Here is a 22,997-nt window from a genome sequence, read left to right as displayed (position 1 = left end):
GTTTGCAGATGACTGCCTTCTTTCTGTGTCCTCCTATATGGGAAGGGGGAGAGAGAGAGAGAGAGAGAGAGAGAGAGAGAGAGAGAGAGAGAGAGAGAAGTGGGAGGAGAGGGAGGGAGAGAGGGAGGGAGGGAGAGAGAGAGAGAGAGAAGTGGGAGGAGAGGGAGGGAGAGAGGGAGGGAGGGAGAGAGGGAGGGAGGAAGAGAAGGAAGGGGAGAGAGAGAATCAGATCTTGTGTCTCTTCTTATAAGGATACATCAGTAAGAGTCTTGACCTCAGGACCTCATCTAAAACTAAAGGCCTCCCAAAGGCCTTTAAAAAAACACTTCGATGTATTAATTTCCGGGGAAAACAACTCAGTATATAGCAACATGATATAAATATTTAAATCTATCTACTCAAATCTTCTCTTACAGCTTGTAAAAAGACTATTTCCTTATTACTGGATTTGAAAAATGATTAATATAAACATTCCTATTATGATGGAGTCGGCGGCTAAAGAGGGCCTTTTTCCTTTGGGAAAAGGAAATAACCACAAACATTCTAAAGTATTTCACATATTCCACTTAAGCTTATTACTCCCAGTAGTTGTTTTGGTTTAATTTTTATTCTTCTAGCAGACAGTAAGCCAATTCTCTAGGGGTCTTATATTATCAAAGTAGTGACAGTGCGTCTCTCCCAAGTGTCCTGTCTGCAGGTGGGCCCGTTGCAGCCTAGAGGTGGAACTGTCTTCCTCTTCTTTGCCTTCTGTCTCCATCCTCCCTGCTCTGACAGCCCAGGTAGTTAGGCAGAGCAGTGCTGATGGCGTTCAGCTCATGAAGTGAACACAGGTCAGAGCAGTGCCCCTGCCATTCTTTCCAAAGAGTAGAGGTACAGTGACTTCCCAGGACAGTGCCTGTCTGTCAGTCCTGCAATTCTCACTACCACCAAGTCTGCTTATGTGGCATTTAATACTTTCTATGCTACTCCAAAAGGAAACAGTCCCCTTCTACTCAATACTAAAATTCCTAGGTGACTATGGAAGTAAGAAATAAGGCCAGAATTTAGTAAATGTTCAGGGAGTACATTAGTACTTCTTCTTCCTTTTGTCCATTAATAAAGTATTCTGTGTGGACATTAGGTAAAAAAGGAGAAACTGTGTGCTTCTTCTTAGATGTACATTAGAACATCTTCTAAGTTTCCTACCAGCTTCAAATTCAAATTTTATCATATCTTCTCTGACTGTAAGCAGCTTTAGTGAGGAACTCTGTTCTCCATGTCCTTGCATATACTCCAATGCCTAGAAGAAGGCATTACACACATTAGGAGAGTCAAAATGTTTCTTGAATGAATGAGTGAATAGACTATGATAAATACTATAGAATATAGAAATAAACAGACAATTCCTTTTTAAAAATTAAACTCCATCTATGGCTATGCCACCCTGAACAAGCCTGATCCCATCTAATCTCAGAAGCTAAGTAGGGTTGGGCCTGGTTAGTACTTGGATGGGAGACTACCTAGGAAGACCAGGTGCTATAGGCGTAAAAAATAAAAAAAATTAGGGATGGTAAACTGACAGGGTCTTTGCAATCTGTGAGGTCAACCAAGGGTTGCCTTGCCTAAAAAATTATTTTAGAAAATTAAAATTTAGTTTATATAGTTTTCATTCTAAATTAGACTAATGAATAACACATTTCTGGAATCTTCAAAGCTATCTTCAAATGAAAAGATTTTCCATATTAACATTTTTAGAGACATATCAAAGTCTTTAAAAGTGAATAATTCAATAATACTCTTGCATTTCTTTTAGCCCAGTATCTGTGGCATAATTAATTAAAAAATCCAGTCTTGTCTAAAATGAACATTTTTCTCAAGTTAAAGCAGTCTTCTTTCACCCTTATTGTGACTATTGGTAGTACTAGAAGCTGAACTAGAAAAAATAGATATTAATTTTTCATACTATAGTAGTGCTCTGGAATAAATTTTTTAAAAAAGCACTGAAACATTAACTCTTTTCCTTCAATTTTCAAATACTAGCTGATCTCTGAAAATAGTATATGATCAATATAGGCCACATTCAATAAGCTCTCAAACCAACTGGAACATTCTTTCACATACAGTTCAAGAATTGGGACAGGATCCTTCTTTGAGTTATCACCACAAGCCATGACATTGTTCAAGATCTTCCCCTTGGACATACTTACTATCTGCCCAAAGGGACTCTTTATTAGCTAATCTGGTATGATGCTAAATCTGGGGATGGCCAGCTATCTGTTTTCTTTCATGTCATTACCTTTCCCCAAACCCCATTGCAGACAGCAAAGCAGGTACAGAGTGAAGGGAAATAAGAGCCAAACTATGAACTGGAAAATCTTTAAGGCTGTGTTCATACATAAAAAGTCAAAATAGATAATGGGTGTTCGTGACAATGTCATGAACACATGAATATAGTCATGAAATAGAAGCTGAGAAATATATCCATCCTTTCTTTTTCTCCTAGGATCAGTAGTATCCCTTATAAGACAGGAAAGATTGCCATTTCCCTTCCTGCAGTACTAGTAATAGAGACATTGTTTCTATCTTTTTGTGTTCAACAATACCAACTAATGAGGGATGTCATTGGCTGACCTAAGTCATGGTGAAATTATGACTGGAACTGTGATTATTCGAGGTGAAGAAAGAAACTTCTTTAATATAGAATATTCAGAAATACTAATTTAGACAAAATAAAATGAGTACCTTTTAATATACTGTTTATATAAATGTCTATTTAACCTCTTGCTCAAGAGAAGCAACAAAATGCAATTTAAAAAACAGTAACAACAACAATAGTGATGAAACCCCCACAAACTCGTTCAGTATTTAGAATCCTCTTTAAGGTAATCTCAGGCAAATCTCTTCACCCCTCTAGGCACTAGTTTCCTTCGCCCTCAAAATGTGAGCGTTGTATTAAATAATATTTAAGGTCTCTTCCAGTTCTACAATTGCTCATTTCTAAGCTCAAGACATTGTAAATATACTAATAAATGCCTCTAAATTAATTTTAAGAAGCTATTATTCACTAGAGATTGTCATTAACAAGTAGCTATAGTTGTAATTATTACTATTCCAAGTATCCAATTATTTTATTAAGAGAGAATGAAAGATTTGTGCAAACTCTGGAATGAATACTTGAAATTGGCATAGTGTCTTTCATTTCTTCTCCTTTCCTTTGCCTGCCCTCCAGTGGCAGTGCTGAGTGGTGAACTAACCAAAAGAACAAATTCGAAAGTAGCATTCCACACTGGCCTGCACATTCCTTCGGGTTTCATGGAGCAATCCTGCTAATATTGTTTTATCTCTCTATGCCGGAAAAGAAGAGGAATTTAGAAGATAATGTCAGTTAGGTATAGCACCTCCCGAAAACTACAGCAACTCAGAGGGAAAATGATACTTGCACAGTCGACCACTAGTTCTTTTCTTTGAAGGCTGGAAGAATACTTAAGCTTCTATAACTACCAAAGACATCAACATTTTAAATGGAGCAATTCTGGAAAGTAACAGAGGAGTGATGTAGCAGGAGCTTTGGAAGGTTCCCAGAGAACCACCAGTGGTACCCAGTGATGAAATTAGGAGAAAAGTGGGATTTTTCTCTAAAGATATATCACATTATAGCTGAAAACTCGTACGTAAAGATTCATCATGAACAGAATTGTCAAAAGAGGAAGACTTCTAGTTCAAAATTTGTATTTTAAAAGCATTAGAAGAGTGAAGACTTTATTCTTTAAAATGAACAATTTCCACAATTTCTTCTTCTTCATCATCATCATCTTCTTCATCATTATCATTCAAAAGGTTATATATTCATTTCTTTAGAGCAGAGCTATGCAAACTAATGCCTGCAGGCCAAATCCAGCTCATCGCTCACTTTTGTAAGGTCTGCAGACAAAATCATTTCTAAATTTTTAAATGTTCGAAAAAATCTAAAGACTATTTCATGGCACACGAAAGTTATAAGGAATTTGAATATTAATGTGCACAAACACAGCCATGCTCATTCATTTACATATTATTTACGACTGCTTTTCTGCTATGAAGGCAGAGTTGAGTAGTTGTGACAGAAATTAAATGGCCCACAATGCTTAAAATCTTTACTATATAGCTTTTATTTGAAAAAGTTTGCACAGCCTGGGCTGAGAGCCAAGCTCACTCATTTTATCTTTGTATATCATCTCAATCAATCATGTATGATGGGATCATTTAGTGTCTGAGATAAGAAAACACCACCATAAAGTAGGGGATGCAGGCAGTAGTGGACAGGTTAATACCACTAAGTGAAGATCACAGAATTATGAATCTCTCTTCATAGTGGATCAAAAATGTTATGGACTGTTTGCTAAATACTTGACTCCCCTTAAGTATCTTATATTGTTTGTCCTAAAAAAATTAAACTCTTTTGTTTGCAATTCCATTAGACAAAAAAAGAAGAAGAAGAAGAACAAACTATATCATCAACAAGAAAAACTATTCCTTATTATAGTGTTTTTATAGGTTACAAAATGTTTTGCATATCATTTGTTTTTTTCATTTTAGGTACACTTTCTATATTATACATTAGAGTGAAATATGTTTAAAGGTTCAGTTCCTGTTGTAGAAGTATAAGAAAAGCAAACATGAACACCTAAAATACTTGTTATCTCTCATAGATTTACTTGGAAAAATACAAATTTAAGAATGCAAGAACTTCAGATTTTTGGGGAGCACTTGAAGAGGTAAAGAAGAGTATATCACCAATTATGTTTTTTTGATTAACAAATGATTTATCAATTTTTAAAAATCTGATTATCCTTTTATTTTCCCTTACTTGTTAATTATTCTCCATGTTTTTTACAATCTCAGGCAAGTAATCTACCAGTGAAAGAAGTAATGGACACCTGGACCATACAGATGGGTTATCCTGTACTTAATGTGAAAAATATAAGGAACATCACACAGAAACGCTTTCTGTTAGATTCAAAAGCGAATTCTTCTCTGCCACATTCAGCTCTTGGGTAAGGATCAAGAATGCATTTCAAGAGAAAGTGGAAATTTGATGTCAATACTGGCCATTTGCTTAGTGCCTACTCTTCAGTATATGACTGAGGGGTGATAATACAAAAGAGTGGCATCTTTAGGGAAACAAAAGCATCCAAAAATAGCTCACTGGTCTCCACTTCGAAATGGTAAACTGAGCACATGCATCCAAGTCCTATTCTTCCCAGAAATGATTGAAAAAAGGAATATAAGTGCTAAAAGAAATAAACTAATAAATGCAAAGAAAATAAAGGAAGGGGCTATATGCATTATAAAATTCTGGAAGAAGAAAAGCAGACGAGAAATATTGACTAAAAAAAAACAAACAAATTGAGGAAGGTGCAGCCAATAAAAGACTTGCAGTAGACGTGAAAGCTGACCTTCCCTATCCCTGGACAGGCTCTTGCCTCATTGTTAGTATGAAGAGTGGAGGGCAAGAGTGAGACGTGAGGCTGAAAACAGGACAATTAATTTGAAGTCTAGACTCATAACATTGTGCCATTCAGATCTCCCCCTCCACTTTCCTTTCATCTACTACCATCCTGTCCTCTATACAGAGCTCTCAAAAGTCTGGCAAAGACCCAAGACAAAGAGTTGTCGTTTTTTTTTGTTTTTTTTTTTTGTTTGTTTGTTTGTTTTTTTTCCTAAAAAAATTGACCTAAACAGTAGAGGAGAGGTAAGGATTTTCCTTTGGTTGGGACACCTAGAAAAAACTTTTTTCATTATGGCATTTGCAGGATGGATGGGTGGAGCTACCAGCTCCTCTCGTGCATGCGCAGAGCCCCAATCAGGCTTCCTGTTCAAAAATACACCTCTGGTCTCAACAGTAGAGCGATTACATACGAGACGCCAAGAGTAATCAATTTAGTTCTTTTTCAAATATAAATGGACAACCAAGGAACACAAAACACGTGGAAAAAAATCTAAAAGCATAAAAGGTAAAGTCCTATAAGAACAAACAAAATACCTGTCTCTATGAGAAACATAATTGAGGAAATAGAAAATAAATTTATGAAATAGATTCAGAGATCAAAGAAGCTATTATACCCGTTAATTAAGAGCAGAATATCACTAAAAGGAAAAACTGAGAACACAAAAGATCTCTGGAAGGTTAAATTTTTGGTTGCAAAAATTCAATAGAGCAACTAGAAATAAATTTGGGGAATTCTCTAAAACTACAAGGCGGACACATAAAACTGGCAAATTTGAAAGAGAAGACAAATATAGAAAGTATAGTAGCCAACTAATAGAAGTCTTGCAATAAAGAAAATAGAGAAACCTGAGGGGCAAAGTATATCAAAAAATAATAAAGGACATAAGGATTCCAATGCAAAGGCCTCATTGAATGCACAGTACAAAAGGAAAAAATAAAAAACATATCTAGCTACATCCTCATGAAATTTCAGAAAACAAGAATACATGAGTTAGTGTGGTGTTAGTATTCTCCACAGCAATTGAATGAAAAATAAATACATAAATAAATGGAGCAATCATCTAAAAGGATGAAGCAAAAAATATTTTCAACCTCTCACTCTCTACCCAGTGGAACTAAATCAAATATAAAAGCACAGAAAAGACGTTTTCAGGCATGCAATGCCAGAAAATGCTTTCTGCATAGTACTACTTAGAAAATTACTAAGGCTACACTCAAAGGGGGTTGGAGGAGGGGCAGATAAAAATATGAATAAATCAAAAAAAGAGGAAGAGATGGAATCCAGGGAATAGTGCATCCAACCTAGGAAAGCCATGAAAGGAAATGCAGGCTGACAGCAACCCAGTGGGCTCACGGCGCTGTGAGTAAGAGCAGATGACTGGGCAATCTCCAGGAAAGAGTGATTGAGAGGATGAAAAAATTTGAGAATGCGTTGAAGGCCCATCAGTTTGATCAACTAGAAAGAAGAAAATGAGAAAAACCATAATAAAAAGCTTTATGTAAAAATTATGATTCAAAAATATGATGCAGGTAGAATGATTTTATGCCATTGATAAAGTCTAAGAAAAAGGATTCCATTTGATCCTTACGTTAGGGTTTTGCGGAGGGGGGATTTTATTTAAGCGACCCGGGGGGTGGGCATAAAATCAGTCCATAGAGAAGGAAATATAACTCCAACGCACTTCTTGGCCAGCATTCTGTATATAGTATAATTTCATAAATGTTATTTATTGGCTTTTAACTTTTATAATTGACTGATGGATAACAAATATTTTCATATGGTGGCAAAGATTGTAAATATAAGCAATCACCATTGTAACAAGAAAAAAAACAGCTGACAGAAGAAAGGAGCTGGAAGAGGGAGAAAATGTGGAAGAAGTGCTGGAATGCTAATTCGGTCGTGGGCTGGACCTGGTTCTAATCCTGACTCAGTGACATCTTGGTGGTAGTTTGAAATTGGTCATAATGTGAATTAATAGAAATCAGCAAATAAGACATATCTCCAGCCCAAAGCTGGTTAATTATCAACACTCCACAGGATATCCTCCTTTTATATTAGGAGAGAGTAGCAATACTAGTATTTATGAAACAAAAATAGCAGTATGAGTATATTATTTAAAGGAACAATTGTAACCTATAGAAAGTCTAATAATAATTTTACTTTATTAAATTTTGGCTGTCAGAAGAAGAATGGACAAGACAGTAAATAAGTAACTAAATCATGCTCTCTCATCGATGAGTTAATAAATACTATCTTTAAAAAAATAGAGATATTTAGAGTTACAGGGCTAGACCAAAATAACTAAAATCAGGGGCATTTAAAAGGAGATGCTTCTGAGAAGTGCTGGCCTGTGGGAAGGGCGGAGAAGGAAACTGGCTTTTCAACAGGAGTTTTTCTAGTTTTTGATTAAAGATATTTTTATTTACTACTTACAAAAATGAAATTCTCCTAAGCATTTATACAGCTATTACAAATCCAATTAATTAAATCCTTTTGCATATGTCATTTATAAGAAACTTTTGGACATCACTACTTAAGATTTTATTAAATTTCATTTGTAATTTCAATATACAACATCTAAAGATACAGATTTATAAACTTATTTTAAAAAACCTTCTTATATACTTTTATGAATCTAACCAATGAAAATTCATAAATATAGTACGTCAAATTTCTTGGGTATTTTAAAGACATTAAGAATCAAACTAAAAAGCAGACTCTTCTAGACATTCAAATGTGATTACTGAATTAAGATATTCTAATAATTTTAGTTAAAATTACAAATCAAATATGTCATTTTCTATAATTCGCCAGATTTTTAAAACATTTCAAATGTTGTAAAAGCTAACAAAATATGTGTAAAACAACAGATGATTTAGAAACTTATTACGCTTGTATAAATGCAACTTGTACGAAAGTCTTAATACTATATCTATTTCTGTACAACTAAATGGTTATTTTTATATATGTTTCTAAAATGACAACATCTCCCAACTGAAGAAAACAAAATCAGGATCTCAGGTCCTTCAGCCCCTGGGTGTACCCCTTTGGGGTTAGCACCCCAGCCCCCGTTACCCAGCTGAGCCCTCTCCTAGACTGGATCCTGGCTACATGGGATCAATACAGGGTGGTGCTTGTCCCCTGGACATCATTCCAATTTCACTCATGCTAATTTTTATTATCACTTCTTTCAATTTCTTAACACATTTGGGGTAGAGAATTTTGTACTAACCTCCACTCCAGGTGGCCTCTAGTCGTCACTGCTTGATCTCCACTGAGAAGACCCTTCACCCGCTTTGTCTATTTGTTAATCATCTCATTGACCTTATTTTATAGTCACATATATAAATCATCACAGATCAATTATTCAGTAGCAATTAGAATAACATGAGGAAGGAGAATTATAGGGTGTGAAGAAGATGTTTCAGAAAGTGTTTCATTTAATAACCATAATCTGTTTTCTTTATAGTTAGTTACTGTTTTATGTTCTAGCAAATTAGATTGGATGAATTTAATACTGCTGGAGCTTTCAGATATTAAAATTTATAAGTATTCCTCTCTTGCGAAACAAGCTTCCATTTGGAAGTTTCACAGTAATTATTCTCTCCTGTTATATGTGTCCACTGACAGGCTGAGCCTTAATTAATGGATGGGTCAGAAGGTGTGGTGGGGCAGCTAGGGCTACGGAGGACTTTCTGGAAAAAGTGATATTTAAGCTGAGTCAGTTGGTGTAGGGGGTTGGCTGTTGAGGACGTTCAAAACAGAAACCACACTGTGTATGAGGGCACCAGGGTTTAAAAGAGCATTATACGGATAATATGCAATGCTTATTGAGCATTTACTAAGTAGCTGGCTCTATTTAAAGTACTTTAGAGTGTTTTATTATTACAGATGGGGAAATGTCTGTTGAGAAGCTACAGAGATCACTTTTAGGTTATCTTCCTTAAAAGCTGATCCTGAGGTGATTATTCAAGTAAAAGTGACCCATTAGGAAGTGTTTCTAGGAAAAACTGGTAGGAGATTGGGAAGTAGGGAAATCAAGCAGCAAAGGTGCAATAGCAAGCAGGTCCTACAGAAGACAGCATCTAGAGACTATCCTTCAGAGTGGTCCTGACAGATGAGGCGAGGGATTCTCATGCCCATCCATCACTGGCTAAGCGCAGCATACAAGTATGCAAATTCCCAGGGATATTTGGTTTTTCTTGCTCAGGAGCCAGAGGGTTGTCCTTTAATAGAGAGCCCCAAGTGTGGGGTATTGGCAGGGAAAGAATAATGGAATTTGGCCAGAGGTGGGGTACAAAAATGACAAAGAGACTCAAGGGGATGAGGATGGAGCACTGACAATGTCTGTTACAGGACCCAAGAAACAATAATGTATTGGTTCTATAAAACTTAAAACCAAATAAGTTTCACTGCAATAATATCCTCCAAGAGAGCTAGTAAAAGCTCAATCTTAACATTTCAATAGTTATAAAACAAAAGATTACTTCTTTCATGTAGATGACAAAATATATTCTCCCTGAGTTATATAAATTGTCTTATATCTTGAAAGCAGGAAATATCATTCTCTCACCCTGTTAGAGACTTGAACAATCGTAGATGAAGGAAGAAAAAACTTTTAGTTGAAACCCAAACCTCAAAACAAATTCTTCTTCCTAGATCTCCTGTATTTTCTGACTGATAGGAGATGATATAAAAAAACAATCATAAAGTCATTTAAAACCTCTTTCATGAGATTTCAAGGCTAAAATGTTAAATATATATTGCATCAAAATATAAACCTAACCTTTTCCCTTTGCTCCACAAAAAAAAAATACTAAGTAGCTAAAGCAAATGATAAAAACCTCTGAAACATGTTTGCCCGATGATATTTCCTTTGCAGCATGCCAGTTCACATGATTCTAAATAGGAGATGTTTAAAGAGCATGGGAAAATTTAAGAGATGATGGTGGTGGTATAATTTCAATATTGTTTCTAAAATGTGTTGTATCCTTTACAGCATTTTAAGCTTGTCTTCTAAATTCTAAGACTGCTTTGTGTTCCTTGACAGAAACCATAGCATATTAGAGTATGTGCAAGTCTGTGTGAGAATGCTCAATATTATCATATAATGTGTTAGATTTATGCAATATCTTTGTTCCAAAGCCTCAAGGCATTTTTTTTAAATAATCTTCATCCTCGGCTAATTTTTTGATACAAAGTTCCAAATCGTAAAGATGTATAGAAATTGAAAGCAGTTACAGGGCTTATCTTCATTACTAAAGAGTGTTGTGTTAACTGTATTAATTGTGTGCTATACACTGGATGATCACTTATGAAGAAATATGATTGTTGGTTTTTAATTATTTTTACTTTGCATATGTTTTTATTTTTTAGTAATAAAAGTTAAATTTTTATTTTAAAAAAATTTAGTTACACATGGAATATTCCAGTTAAATGGACTGAAGATAATGTGTCAAGCGTTACATTCTACAACAGGTCAGAAACAGGAGGTAAATATCATTAACTGATTTATTTCTTCTTTGGATTAATATACCACATTGATATAAATGTAAAGAAATAACAGTAAAGCTGGAACTTATAAAGGGAATTTTAGCTAAAAAAGATCTCTTAAATAATTTATTGATGAGTACAAATTCCTGTCTACAACAGTGGAAATTTTCTACCTTGAAGTATTCTTTTTAATGATTTACCATGACTGACACAGTAATAAATAACCATTTCCAAAGGAGAAGAGTCACATACCAAAGCACTGGAGGATCAATCTATAAGTTTTCTTCTTTCCTTCCCTCCCTCCCTCCCTCCCTCCCTCCTTCCTTCCTTCCTTCCTTCCTTCCTTCCTTCCTTCCTTCCTTCCTACTTTCCTTCCTTCCTTCCTTTAAATTAAATTAGTAAGCCATTGAATTTCTTAAAATGTTATGTGATAAGCCTGATTTTAAAAATGCTGTCGTTACCATAGACCTATTATTTCCCAAATCAGCATATTAGAATATTTAAGTACTCTGAATTATCTTTTCTAATTTGTAACTTGTCACCAACAGCTCAAGGCACTATCTGTACCTGTATCCACCTATCTCTTTAAATGAATTACTTGGCACTTGCCTGTGTTAAATTCAGCTGTGACTGTTCTAGTCACTTAAATTGATTTGAAATGTATTTCTGTATTCTATCTTCATTGATTTGTCTTTTTATTTCTTGAAAAATTTTAGTTGTATTAAAAACAAGGAGACCTTGTCGTATGTTCTCTCCTAAAATCACTCAAAAATAATAAATAAGCCATTTTTAGCACCCATTCCAGAAGAATTCTGCTTTTCATCCTTTAACCATTGTATTTGTTTTGTGTTTCAAAACCATTTTTATCTAAGACAAAAGAGGCTCTTCTTCACTCTATCTCATGAGGACTTGGCTTCAGAAGAGCATTTGGCATGAACTTTCACCTGTGGCTTCCTAAGAGTAAAAGTCCTTTATTTACATATGCCTATTTGCTCCTGCAAAACGTTTTGAAATACTAATTAGTAATATTACCCCAGCAAGTAAATTTTTACCCTATTTCCAGTAGATTATTTTTAAGACAGCTTTTATTGATGTTTGATTCACATGCTGTGCAATTTACCCATTTAAAGCGTATAGTCCAATGGCTCTTATTATATTCACAGATGTGTGTAACCATCACCACAGTCAACTTTAGAGAATTTTAATCACCTCAGAAAGAAACTTCATATCCTTTAGCTGTTAACCTGTTCTGGACATTTCATATAAAACATTATACTAAGTGACATTTCAAGTTTTTCCTATCCTGGATGTCGCATAGTATAATGTTTTTAAGGTACATCCATTCTATAGCATGTGCCAGTATTTCATTCCTTTTTATTGCCAAATTCTTTTCAGATCATATTAATATAATACCTTTTGTTTATTTAACCGTTGATGGGCATTTGGATAGTTTCTACCTTTTGGCTATTATGAATAATGCTGCTACAAATATTTGTATATAAGGTTTTGTGTGGATCCAGGAGGACTTTTTCACTTTTGGAGTTTTAAAATTTTATTATAAACTCTTTGGTGTTTTTTTTACTTTTACTGTAATCTCTACCACCTTTGTTATTGCCAAAGTAAGACCCCTTTCTGTTGCTTTTACAAAACTTTCTCTTGGTCATTTATGCTAACAATTATTTTTAATTATTGTGTTCAACAATTCTCCTGAATTCTTCCAGAATTCTCAGATCAATGTCATTCTGTCTTGTTGTGTTTGGATACAAAGCTCTATCTACTCCAATCTGTCCTCTGAGCATTTTCTTACTCATAAGCACATTTGCTAAAGGAAAATGGAGAAGATAGAAAAAAAATACACCTTTAAAAATGTGTAACAGCACTGATAAACTGGGAGATTTTCAGTAAGTTTGGCTTAACTATTATCACATATTTTCCCTGTTGGTCACCATTGGTTAATTGATGGTTGTAAGAACCTACCCAATTTGCTGTTTACAAATTTAAAAGTACGAATAATACATCTACACTAACACAATTTACCCAGCATTTTTATGTAATGAGTTTTCCATGAGTGAATTTTCCAGATAACTGAAGTTTAAATGCTTTATAAAATAAATTTCAAGAGTTAACACCATAAACATTTTTCTTATCTGTATTATGTAGATATTAGACAGAATATTTGAATAACAAATTTAATCCTTAATTAATTCAAAAATTAACTAGCTCTTCAGGTAAGTGCTTATTGAGAACTAACTTATGCACCAGACACCGGGGGAAGTATGGCCACAATGGTGAGGGGGGAAAAGCACAATCCTTACCTTGTGGATTACTGTCCAGAGAGGGTACAGACGGTCAGCAGGCAATTTTAATAAGTGCCTCGTGTGGGAATAAATAAGGGTGCTCATTGGAGAAGCGCTGGCTCAGATTTGAGGGTTCAGGGAAGATTATAAGAAGAAATCTAAGCTTGGAGTTAAGGAGGCTAAAAGCCCCCTACCATGGAAAATGGCAGCATGTGAGCTCAGGGCTCTCACAGCACCTCTGTCATTACAGTGGATACTTTTTTTCCCCCTATAACTCTTGACTTACCTGTCTCTCCCCTCCCCAGAGAATATTCCTTGAGAAAATGGAGCTTATTTTGTTGTTGTTGTTTGTGGTTAACTCTATCTCCTTCAGGTACCTAGTAATTGTTTATTGAATGAATGAATGAGCTCTAATGTCCACAGAGCTTTGATGACAAATCTATTTTTATCTGAAACTTCAGAATCATGACTGGTCACTTAGCCAAAAGCAAATTAGACATCCCTTTCTACTTCAAAGTGCCTGCTCCATTCTTAGGCTATGCGCTAAGTTCCCAGTTTCCTGTTTGGGAACATCTTCAACTCTCATCTCAGAGCGCAGATGACATCAAGTCCTGAGTGTATTGAATGAGCGATCAGCTCAGGTTACCAGCCTTACCTCCCTCCCCTTGGTTTCTTTGATGATTCATCAGTTAGAAATTTCCCAGGCACTGGTGGGACTTCCCCCTGGGTCTTTTATTTACATTTGTTCTGTATGTAATATTTTAAACATTAAAAAAAAATTAAACATATAATTTATAACAAACGAAGATCTTTATCACTGGCTATTCTAACTTGCCCTAAGAAATTTCTTCTCTTGCCATCCATAGTATATTTTATACTGTCAGTTTTATTTACTATTACTTTATATTTTAAACAGTATCATTGTTTAAGCTTAACATGCTCTGTCTTTTTTTTTTTTTTAAGTATATTATAAGCTCCTTGAAGATAGAAACTACACATCACAGTTTTTGTCCACTGTCTACCCTACTCCCAACAAGGTGCTGTGCACATCCTAAGACTTACAAAGAGTTTAGTAAGTCATTGCATAGTTAAGGCTTATTTGCCCCCATAAAAGCTGTGCTTTTAGAGGTTACCTGTGTATACTTTAATTATGCCTCTATCTTTAGTATCAGCCACCATTTTGGCTGTTGACAGTGCATCTACGTTTAGTAGTACACCACCTTTTTGTTTTTAATCTGCCTCTCTCTAACATTTAGAAGAATTGAAACTTATCACATGATATCAAATAACTAATCTTTCTAAAATATAATATATTAAAATAGGCATTCCCAAACACATAGGGTCTAGGACATAAGAAAGGGTACAGACTTTGTGATGATTGTCTTCCTAATGCTTTCAGATTTCAGGATCCATTCTGGATGGTTTAGATAGCCAAATTCTAACTACCACTAAAATTTGATAGTATAATTAAATGTCTTATATCAAAATAATGATGGAGATCTATTTGTAAATTTAATAACAGAGAGTGAGAGACTTCATTCTTTCAAGTTGAACCATGTGGAATGTTTGAATTTTAATTGAATCATTATGAATTCAGTTTTGCAGGATTAGAAGCTCAGTTTCATTAATTCCGCCCTGGTCAACCAAGTCTTGGAAGATTTACTCACATAAACCAAACATATAAGAATGTTAATTTGTTAATTTACACAAAGAAAAATATACAGGCCAAGGTGAACCAGGATGTTCACGTCAGCTAATTAGGTTATCTGTTTCCAGGAAGAAAGTTTACTTAATTAGAATAAAGAGAGAGTTAAGGTAGATGGATTATTTCAGAGATGTCATCAAGTTTGGATAGCCTTATATATTGCATCAACTGGGAATCTATTGCATTTAGAAATTATCAATAGTATCTCCATGCAATGAAAATTTCTCGTTCATCCAACAATGGAAGTGTTCTTGACATGCCATCTCTCCCAGGGAGGTTCTTCTCCAAATAATTACTTGGAAATCTTGTCTTCTTTATTTTTATGGGTGTACTACCCCCTGAATCTTGGACTCCCCTTTCTGAATCTTTTGCATCTGTACAGAAAACAGAGGAAGATAATGGAGAGGTCAGGCTAGAAGAGCATTTATTACTTTTGCCCATATTTATGGCCAGTTTTCAATTATATATTGCCACCTAACTACAAGGGAAGTTAATAAATAACAGTGTATCTGTGTACCCAGGAGGAAAAGGGAATAGTGTGGTAAAGAACTAATAAGTCTCTGCCACATACATTGTTCTCTGTAAGAGCTGATCTCTTAAAAGATCTGGAACATACTTGGGTTCCTATTTCCCTGGGAAGACCGGAGACACATTGACAGGTCTTCACTATCCAAATCTCCTTCCCAATTATTTCTTCCTAATCACCAAAACCACTACCAATGATAATCCTTCATCATGGTAGTCAGATTGCATTTTTTCAGATTCCCGTTTATTATATATTACATATTAATACTGACTTTTTTTTTCTGAGAGATCCTCCAGGCCATGTGCTGAGTTTTAGGTGGGATACAATCATTAATACTTTCTTGAATAAATAATTTATTGAGTACGTTACCACAAATGGATAACCAATCCATTTTACAATGTTTCGCATTAGTCTTAGTTTCAGAGATTGAAATTTTCTTCCTTGACCCAAAATCCTGACAGTGCATCCTACTTGAAGTTTATAGCTCTCTGCAAGTGTGATTTGTGTGTCATTAGTAAAAAGTACCCTTCAACTTTTTACTATTAATACACAAAATTTAGCAAGATAGAAGCTGTCATTTCACACTGAAAAATAATTCACATAAGGATTAATGCAACACAGCATTTTTATCACCAAAGAAAATGTTTCCTGCCCTAGGAATCTCAGGCTATCAGAAGCTGATTCGTTGTCTAAAGTTTGTTATAATTATTTATGTAAAATATATTAGAGAACTCTTATGTGTGCTCTGTTACTGAAATCTATTTGGTTTGAAATTAAATAGCCTATGGATAAAATTTTTAAAAGGTAATTATCTGTCTTCTCTACCATCAAAAAAAATAATAAAAGAAAAAAAATTACAATTTTCTAGAAAGAGCACTTACTCGGAAATAATTCATTCAATACTTTGTCCATAAAATTAGCAAGAAACAAAACAAAGCAATTTATAGATGGAGTGATAGAGTATTGTGTGACCATGAAATTTACATTTTCATATATAAAAGAAAAAGATGTTTATATTTCAAAATGAAAAAGATTACTAATCATAAAATCAATAAATTTCCATTATGTGTATTGTGTGTTTGTGAGTGTGAATATATTGAAAGATACACACACACACACGTGCACACACACAGAAGATAAAAATATGTTACTTCTATTCTCTATCTGGAATGGGCATCAAGGTTTTAGTCCTACTTACTTCATTATGTAACCAAACAACCCAAGAGTATTTTTGCAGTTGACAACTGTTCTGAAAGAAGCATGAACTTGGAAAGTCTCTAACTATTAATTTCCTGGATCTCAACTTCCTCATCTATAAAGTGAGAAAAATCACAGTAACTCTAGACAGGCTTAACTAGGTATATATAAAGCACACTAAAATACTTCAGTATTTAGATGGATTGCCAGGAACTTCTCAATGTTATTTATATTTGCTTCACTATTTATAGAACTGGCGGCCTATTCCCTTTCATAATAATGGAGATAGCTTCCATCTGTTGGACACATAACTATATGACCAACACTTTATCTATATTATCTTATTTAATTACCTAAAAACCCCTTCACAATAGCCCTGTGAGGGGTTTTTATCCCTATTTCCCTTATACTGAACTGGGACACAGAGAGGTCAAGAGATTTGGCTGAGCTCAAACAGCTAGTAAGTCACAGAGTGAGGATTTTTATCCTAGATCTGTCAGATTTGAACGTTCGTGCTCTTTTCCTATAACACATGGCTCTGTGCGTAGCCAGAGGCTCTCCTCCTGATACAAGCATTCAAAGTGTACACTTGCCAAAAGATTAGCTTCCTTTTAACAACTTGTCTATGGGAGAATGACGAAGAAAGATAAATACTACGTGAGTGAGGTAAAGGTTTATAATTTGTCAAGTACCTCCTCTGAATGGTCCTAAAAAACATATGGTCTTGTTGAAGAACGTACAAATATATTATAAAAAACTACTGTGTCCTGGATATCTTACAAACCTTGCAAACACTTCCAAAATTTAAATCATCTTTTCTCCCGTACTGACTGATTTCCCTCTCTTCTTAAAGATGACTATTATTCATCCAGTCATGCAAGCCATTTCCCCCTTCTCTAACTGTCCACATCAAGTCAGAAAAAGAATTGTGTTGATTTTACCTGTGATGTGTCTCTCGAATACATCATCTCCTTTGTATTTTCATCATCTCCATCTGAATGTAAGCCCTCAGTTTCTCTTGACCTAGGTTATTGCAGTGAACTCTAGAATCTCCTTCCAATATGTCTCCCACATCACTATCAAAATTATCTTTCTAGAAAACAGATTTGAACATGTTTTTTCCCTGCTTAAAAATCTTCTCCATCTTACCATCCTCAGCAGATGGATTCTTTAACATGACATGTGGCTCTTCGCACTGAAGCCCCAGCCCTTATTTCCAACCTCATCTCTCGTTTTCCAATATCATATCATACACTGTCACTATATTAAACTATTTGCAATTTCTCAAATATAATAAATATTTCCACACTTTTATTTAAATTGTCCATGCAAACAAAATAATATATAAATTAAAATGTATAAGAGTCATCCTAATGAATCTGGTCATGTCAGAGCACAGGTATTATTTTAAGTTTTGTTTTTTTTTCCCCTAAAACCTATCTCTGTTCCTTCAATGTTGAACTTATAAAATGTATTTACTAGAGCCTTATATAAATAGTGGATGCTACTTTAGAAAGAAATTTCACTTGGTAAATGCAGTGATGGAAAAGCATTGATGCAATCAATCGAAATAAGGAAGTAGGAGACTTTACGATGATAAATAAAATTGGAAGAGCAAGTATGAAAGAGATTATAAAATAAAGAATGTCATGTTTGGATTTCAGCTCTATTGCAAGCCTTCTTGACATTTTTAAAGTGTTACTGATTCTCAAATCATTATTCTACTTAGCAATAGCCATTTCCATCGATTTGAATGTTGATTTAATAAACAAAGTATTCTTTTAAATGTTTACACTTTCATCTCCCCTCTCAGGCTGCCTCAGCAAATATTTTTTATGTAATGAATCCATCATGATCAGGAATGCATGAACTTCCCCTAGAAGGCATGGACTGCACTATTTTTAGGCATTGTTTTCTTTTACTGAAGGATTGATAAGCACAAAATTATTTAACCATTTGGCAAGCTTTGGCCAGTAAGAAATATAAGTCACAAATTACAGGATTCTTATTTACATGACATTTCTTTTTTGGCTTATATACTATAGTGATATTCTTAAGTTGGGCAACTAAATAAAAATTAGGCTTTGGGGATTTGGATCCAAATCAAACTTGACTCTTTGAGCTAATATTTCTTTTCTTTTTACCCCCTCGGTCTAATTTCTCTGTGTTTACAGTATATGCAAATATGTTTCTCATCGGAGTTTATTTACTATCACAGGAATCACTTTGAGCTCTTCTAATCCTGATGGAAATGTTTTTCTCAAAATAAACCCAGATCACATCGGGTTTTATCGTGTAAATTATGAAGAAACAACTTGGGACCAGATAGCTTTCATACTTTCCTCTGATCAGAGGGTAAGAGTAGCAATAACTGTGAATTATTTTATTTTTGTTCTAAGAACAGCATCTTAATGACATTAATTTTTCCTTTAATAATCACGTTTTGCATTAATAATCACGTTTCCTACCTCTTTTTCTTCCTCTTCCCAGGCATTTTCTTCTGCTGATCGGGCAAGTCTTATTGATGATGCCTTTGCCTTGGCAAGGTGGGTTTTGGAATGAGATAGAGCATTTAAACTACTGTGTATTTAGTCATAAATTTTTTAATGAATTATGACAAAATTTAAGAATTAATTCATTTTAGTTTAAAATATTCAAAGTCCCTGTTTATAACATTGTTTTCTTTAACTTTTTTATAAAAGTTCATAAGAACCATATAGCCAAAGTACTGACATTAGCTCTTAATGTACTCACAAAAACTCACCTACCCTATTGACAGTGATTACGGTTTGTCAGTGATTACGGTTTGTCTATATCAGAGTCCTTGAACTAATTAGTGACATTTACAAATGTTTAAAAATTCACCTTCATAATTTTAATTTAATAAAAAGACAAACAATGTGTTTCATGAACTCAGTTCTGGGAGCTGAAGCCCATTATAAGACTTTTATGGCTAGAGATCTTTAGATCATTGAGGTAAGAAGAATGAAACATGGTGCTCTAGAATTGATCAGAAATAAGATATTACTTAAGAAACTTGGCTATTTTTTTTTTCATGGCCTGCAGTTAACCCAAACATTGGAGGAAATGGAAGAGTAGTAACCATAGGTATTTTTTTTCAGGTAGTCTAACACCAGTAATTCAACAGGTATTAAATTTCTGGCACTTTTGTAGGAGCTAGGGACACAGCAAACTTGTTTTGCTGGCTGTGTAGTGGCCTTATCATAGATATAAACAATGTACCAAGAATGAGACAATGTACTTCCAATGGTTCCTCATCTGGGTCGGTATCCCTTTTATGGGACCCTGTACATCCCCACAATATTATATTGTCATTGTTTACTAACTCTTCAGCTCACCCACCAAACTGTAAGTTTCATGAACATAGGCACCCAGATCATGGTCCTATTCATTTCTTCCCCAGCTCTTGACTGTGCCTGGCCCATAGTAGAAGATGATCATTAAATATGAGCTGCATATATGGCTAGAAGGATAGCATAATAGCACTAATGGGAGAACTGTTTTACACAGACTTCCTAGGTAGGCTACTAAAAGTCAAAAAACCTTCTTGACACTTTTTAAGGAGAGAATTTATAGGGTTAAAAAACAAGTTCTCAACCCAGATTAAATTTTGACTCTGTATAACCTTTAGTAAGATTTTTAACCTCTCTCTGGGTCAATTTCCTTATTAGTAAGATGGAGATGACCTTATAAGACTCTCGAGGAATAAATGAGCTAATGCACATAAAGCACCCAAAACATTGTCTGGCCTATAATATGTGCTCAGTAAATTGTATTACATCACAAAAACCTCTTCTGAATTTGTAATCTAGCTTCCCTTTGTAGGTAATAAACAATATGGTTTGCTTTAGGGAATCTCCAAGTTTAATTTCCCGGATCTATAACAGATTAATTGTAATGTTTCCCCTTATTTGTGGTTTTGCTTTCCTCAGTTTCAGTTACCTGAAATCATCTGCAGTCTGAAAATATTAGGTGGAAAATTCCAGAAACAAACAATTATTCATAAGTTTGAAACTGCTGTTCTGAGTGGCAGGATGAAATCTTGCACGGTCCCACTTCATCCTGCTCAGGAAGTGAATTATCCAGCATCTCCACACTATGTGCGCTACCTACTCATGAGTCCCTGAGTAGCCATCTCGGTTAACAGATCAACTGTCGCAGTATCACACTGCTTGTATTCAAGTACCCCTTATTTCACTTAAAAATGCCACATTCACATAACTTTTATTACAGTGTATTACAATTGTTCTATTTTATTATTAGTTATTATTGTTAATATCTTATTGTGTCTAATTTAGAAATTAAATTTTATCACAAATATGTATGTGTAGGAAAAAACATAGTATATTTCAGGTTAGGTACTATCCGCAGTTTCAGGCATCCGCTGAGGGTCTTGGAACATATCCCTTGTGGATAAGGGGCAACTACTGTATTTTCCTTATGTAACAGTATGTTAGTCACTCATTTAATAAATATTGACTGAGCACTTATTCTGTATAGACTTGGGAAATTAAGTGGTGAAAGAAGATGATCAATATTTTAAAACATACTAAAACCACTTAGAATTTTCCTCGGGAAAAACTCTCCTGCGAGTGCATAACGACCTTTTCCAAAGCTTAGTATCTTGGCTGTTAAAAACGACACAGAACTGTAATCTCTTTATAGCTTAATTCCCATCACAACACAATGCACAGTTCTTTTTGCTTCGAGAAGTGAAAAAAAGCCTCTTGAACATTTCTCTCTGAGGAACTGTGTATAAAGCAAATAACTCTCGCAAGTGAAAGACTCTCGCATTTGCTCAGCTCCTTGGCCATAGCCCCATAACATTTTGAAGAGCTGCAGAAAGAAAGAGAAACAAATTGAAAAACCAAAAAATAAGCAGAATCACACAACAACCAATCTGGAAAATACCTGAGATATAACCTGAGATATTTCCTTCTGCAACAACATGAGAAAAATGGGACTCAGAGAGGAACAAACTCCACCAGTGTTGGTTAGAGACGAGCCTAGACCACTCTGAAACTTTAGGGGAAAAAAAGAAGATATGTGTAGCTAAATAAGTGCCTGTGGTCAGAGCAGGATTTACACAGTTCTACTCAGGCGTTCAAATAGAAAGGTAACCATTGTGTTTCATAAGAAGCACTAAACAGGCCCATCTAAAAATAAATGTATTTTTAATTCCCCTGTCCCCAAATCTGAGGAGCTGGTACTCTTACTGCCCTGGATGGAATGTCCAGCTGGACACATTTTGTTAACATAAGGAGTAAAAGTACACCCAGTCTCCCAAACAGGCTCTGTTCAATGATATGCCCAGCTCAGGGAAACCATCACAGTTTTCAACTCTATTTAAAGTTTCTCCCAGCCCCCGACTCGGGCCAGCTACAGGCCGGCCACCTGCAGTGGGAATGTGCTTGATTTCTTCTCCATTCCCTGCTAAGAACTTCTACTTTTCACTCACTACGCTGCCTCTGGTTCCTCCAGCTTTAAAGCAAGGAGAGCAAGTGAGGGCAGCCAAGACCCTGATGTGTTGTCCACTTTGGGTCCTCTCTGAACCTTGTAGATGTTTAACACTGACTCTTTTCCTCGTGTGGTGTTTTCACGTTTATTTTCCCTTGAGGGGCAAGCAAACACTTCTGACCCACTTCTGGTGCATAGCAAGCATTCATGTATCCTCTCCCCCAACAATGTCTAGAAAGGCAGGCCACCCCAGGCAGTCTCATCTCTTCACTCTGAGGTCAGAACTCTAGCCAGCCATGGCCTCTCATCCTTTAAATTTCTCAAGGCATCAGACACCAGACAACTATGCCTTCAAGCTCCAGGATACTCAGGTAAAATTCTTCAAGTTGTCCCAGTAAAAGCCTCTTGCCTAGGTTTGATGTGAGGGGAAAAGCCCTCACAGTGTACACCGATGGCACTTCCAAAAGCCCTCTTCTAAAATGTCCATCTCTCCCACTTAGCTGTTCTAGTATCTTTATTAGGATGATGGTGGGTTATCAGCTAAGGGTCACAAAACCTGTCCTTGACCACGTTAGCCTTGATTTGGTGGGCCTGCATCTTACTGTGGAGTGTAGGAGCTTTTCTGCCTTGCCAAAACGGAGACAGAAAGAATTACTTGTTGTACACTGATAACAGTAGGTTTTGTCCTTTTCAGTAGCTGACTAATGCTGTGCTCTGCAGCCCACGTTGTGTTAAAGCCAGGATTGGGGTGAAGAATAACATAAGGTGAAGCAGAGAGTGCTGGCTAACAAGTCCATGGGTGGGAGCAGGCGTCCCCGGGTGAAGGAAGAATG

The 22,997-nt window shown here is 35.4% G+C and overlaps 1 protein-coding gene and 1 pseudogene across 1 annotated transcript in view; both read left to right on the top strand.

Moving 5' to 3' along the window:
• Window positions 1-22,997, top strand: part of LOC107508816 (glutamyl aminopeptidase) — a 73,040-nt gene that overhangs the window by 34,877 nt on the left and 15,166 nt on the right. Inside the window, exons 9-13 of the mRNA XM_016140824.2 lie at window positions 4,668-4,733; window positions 4,861-5,012; window positions 10,881-10,960; window positions 18,905-19,041; window positions 19,177-19,232. Of these exons, the coding sequence (XP_015996310.2) occupies window positions 4,668-4,733; window positions 4,861-5,012; window positions 10,881-10,960; window positions 18,905-19,041; window positions 19,177-19,232 (491 nt within the window). The remainder of the gene's footprint in view (window positions 1-4,667; window positions 4,734-4,860; window positions 5,013-10,880; window positions 10,961-18,904; window positions 19,042-19,176; window positions 19,233-22,997) is intronic.
• On the top strand, window positions 1,406-1,524 carry LOC118608798 (annotated as a pseudogene).

Source organism: Rousettus aegyptiacus, unplaced genomic scaffold (genome assembly GCF_014176215.1).
Source record: "Rousettus aegyptiacus isolate mRouAeg1 unplaced genomic scaffold, mRouAeg1.p scaffold_m13_p_10, whole genome shotgun sequence".
NCBI lineage: Eukaryota > Metazoa > Chordata > Mammalia > Chiroptera > Pteropodidae > Rousettus > Rousettus aegyptiacus.
This window is presented reverse-complemented; position numbering and strand designations above follow the sequence as displayed.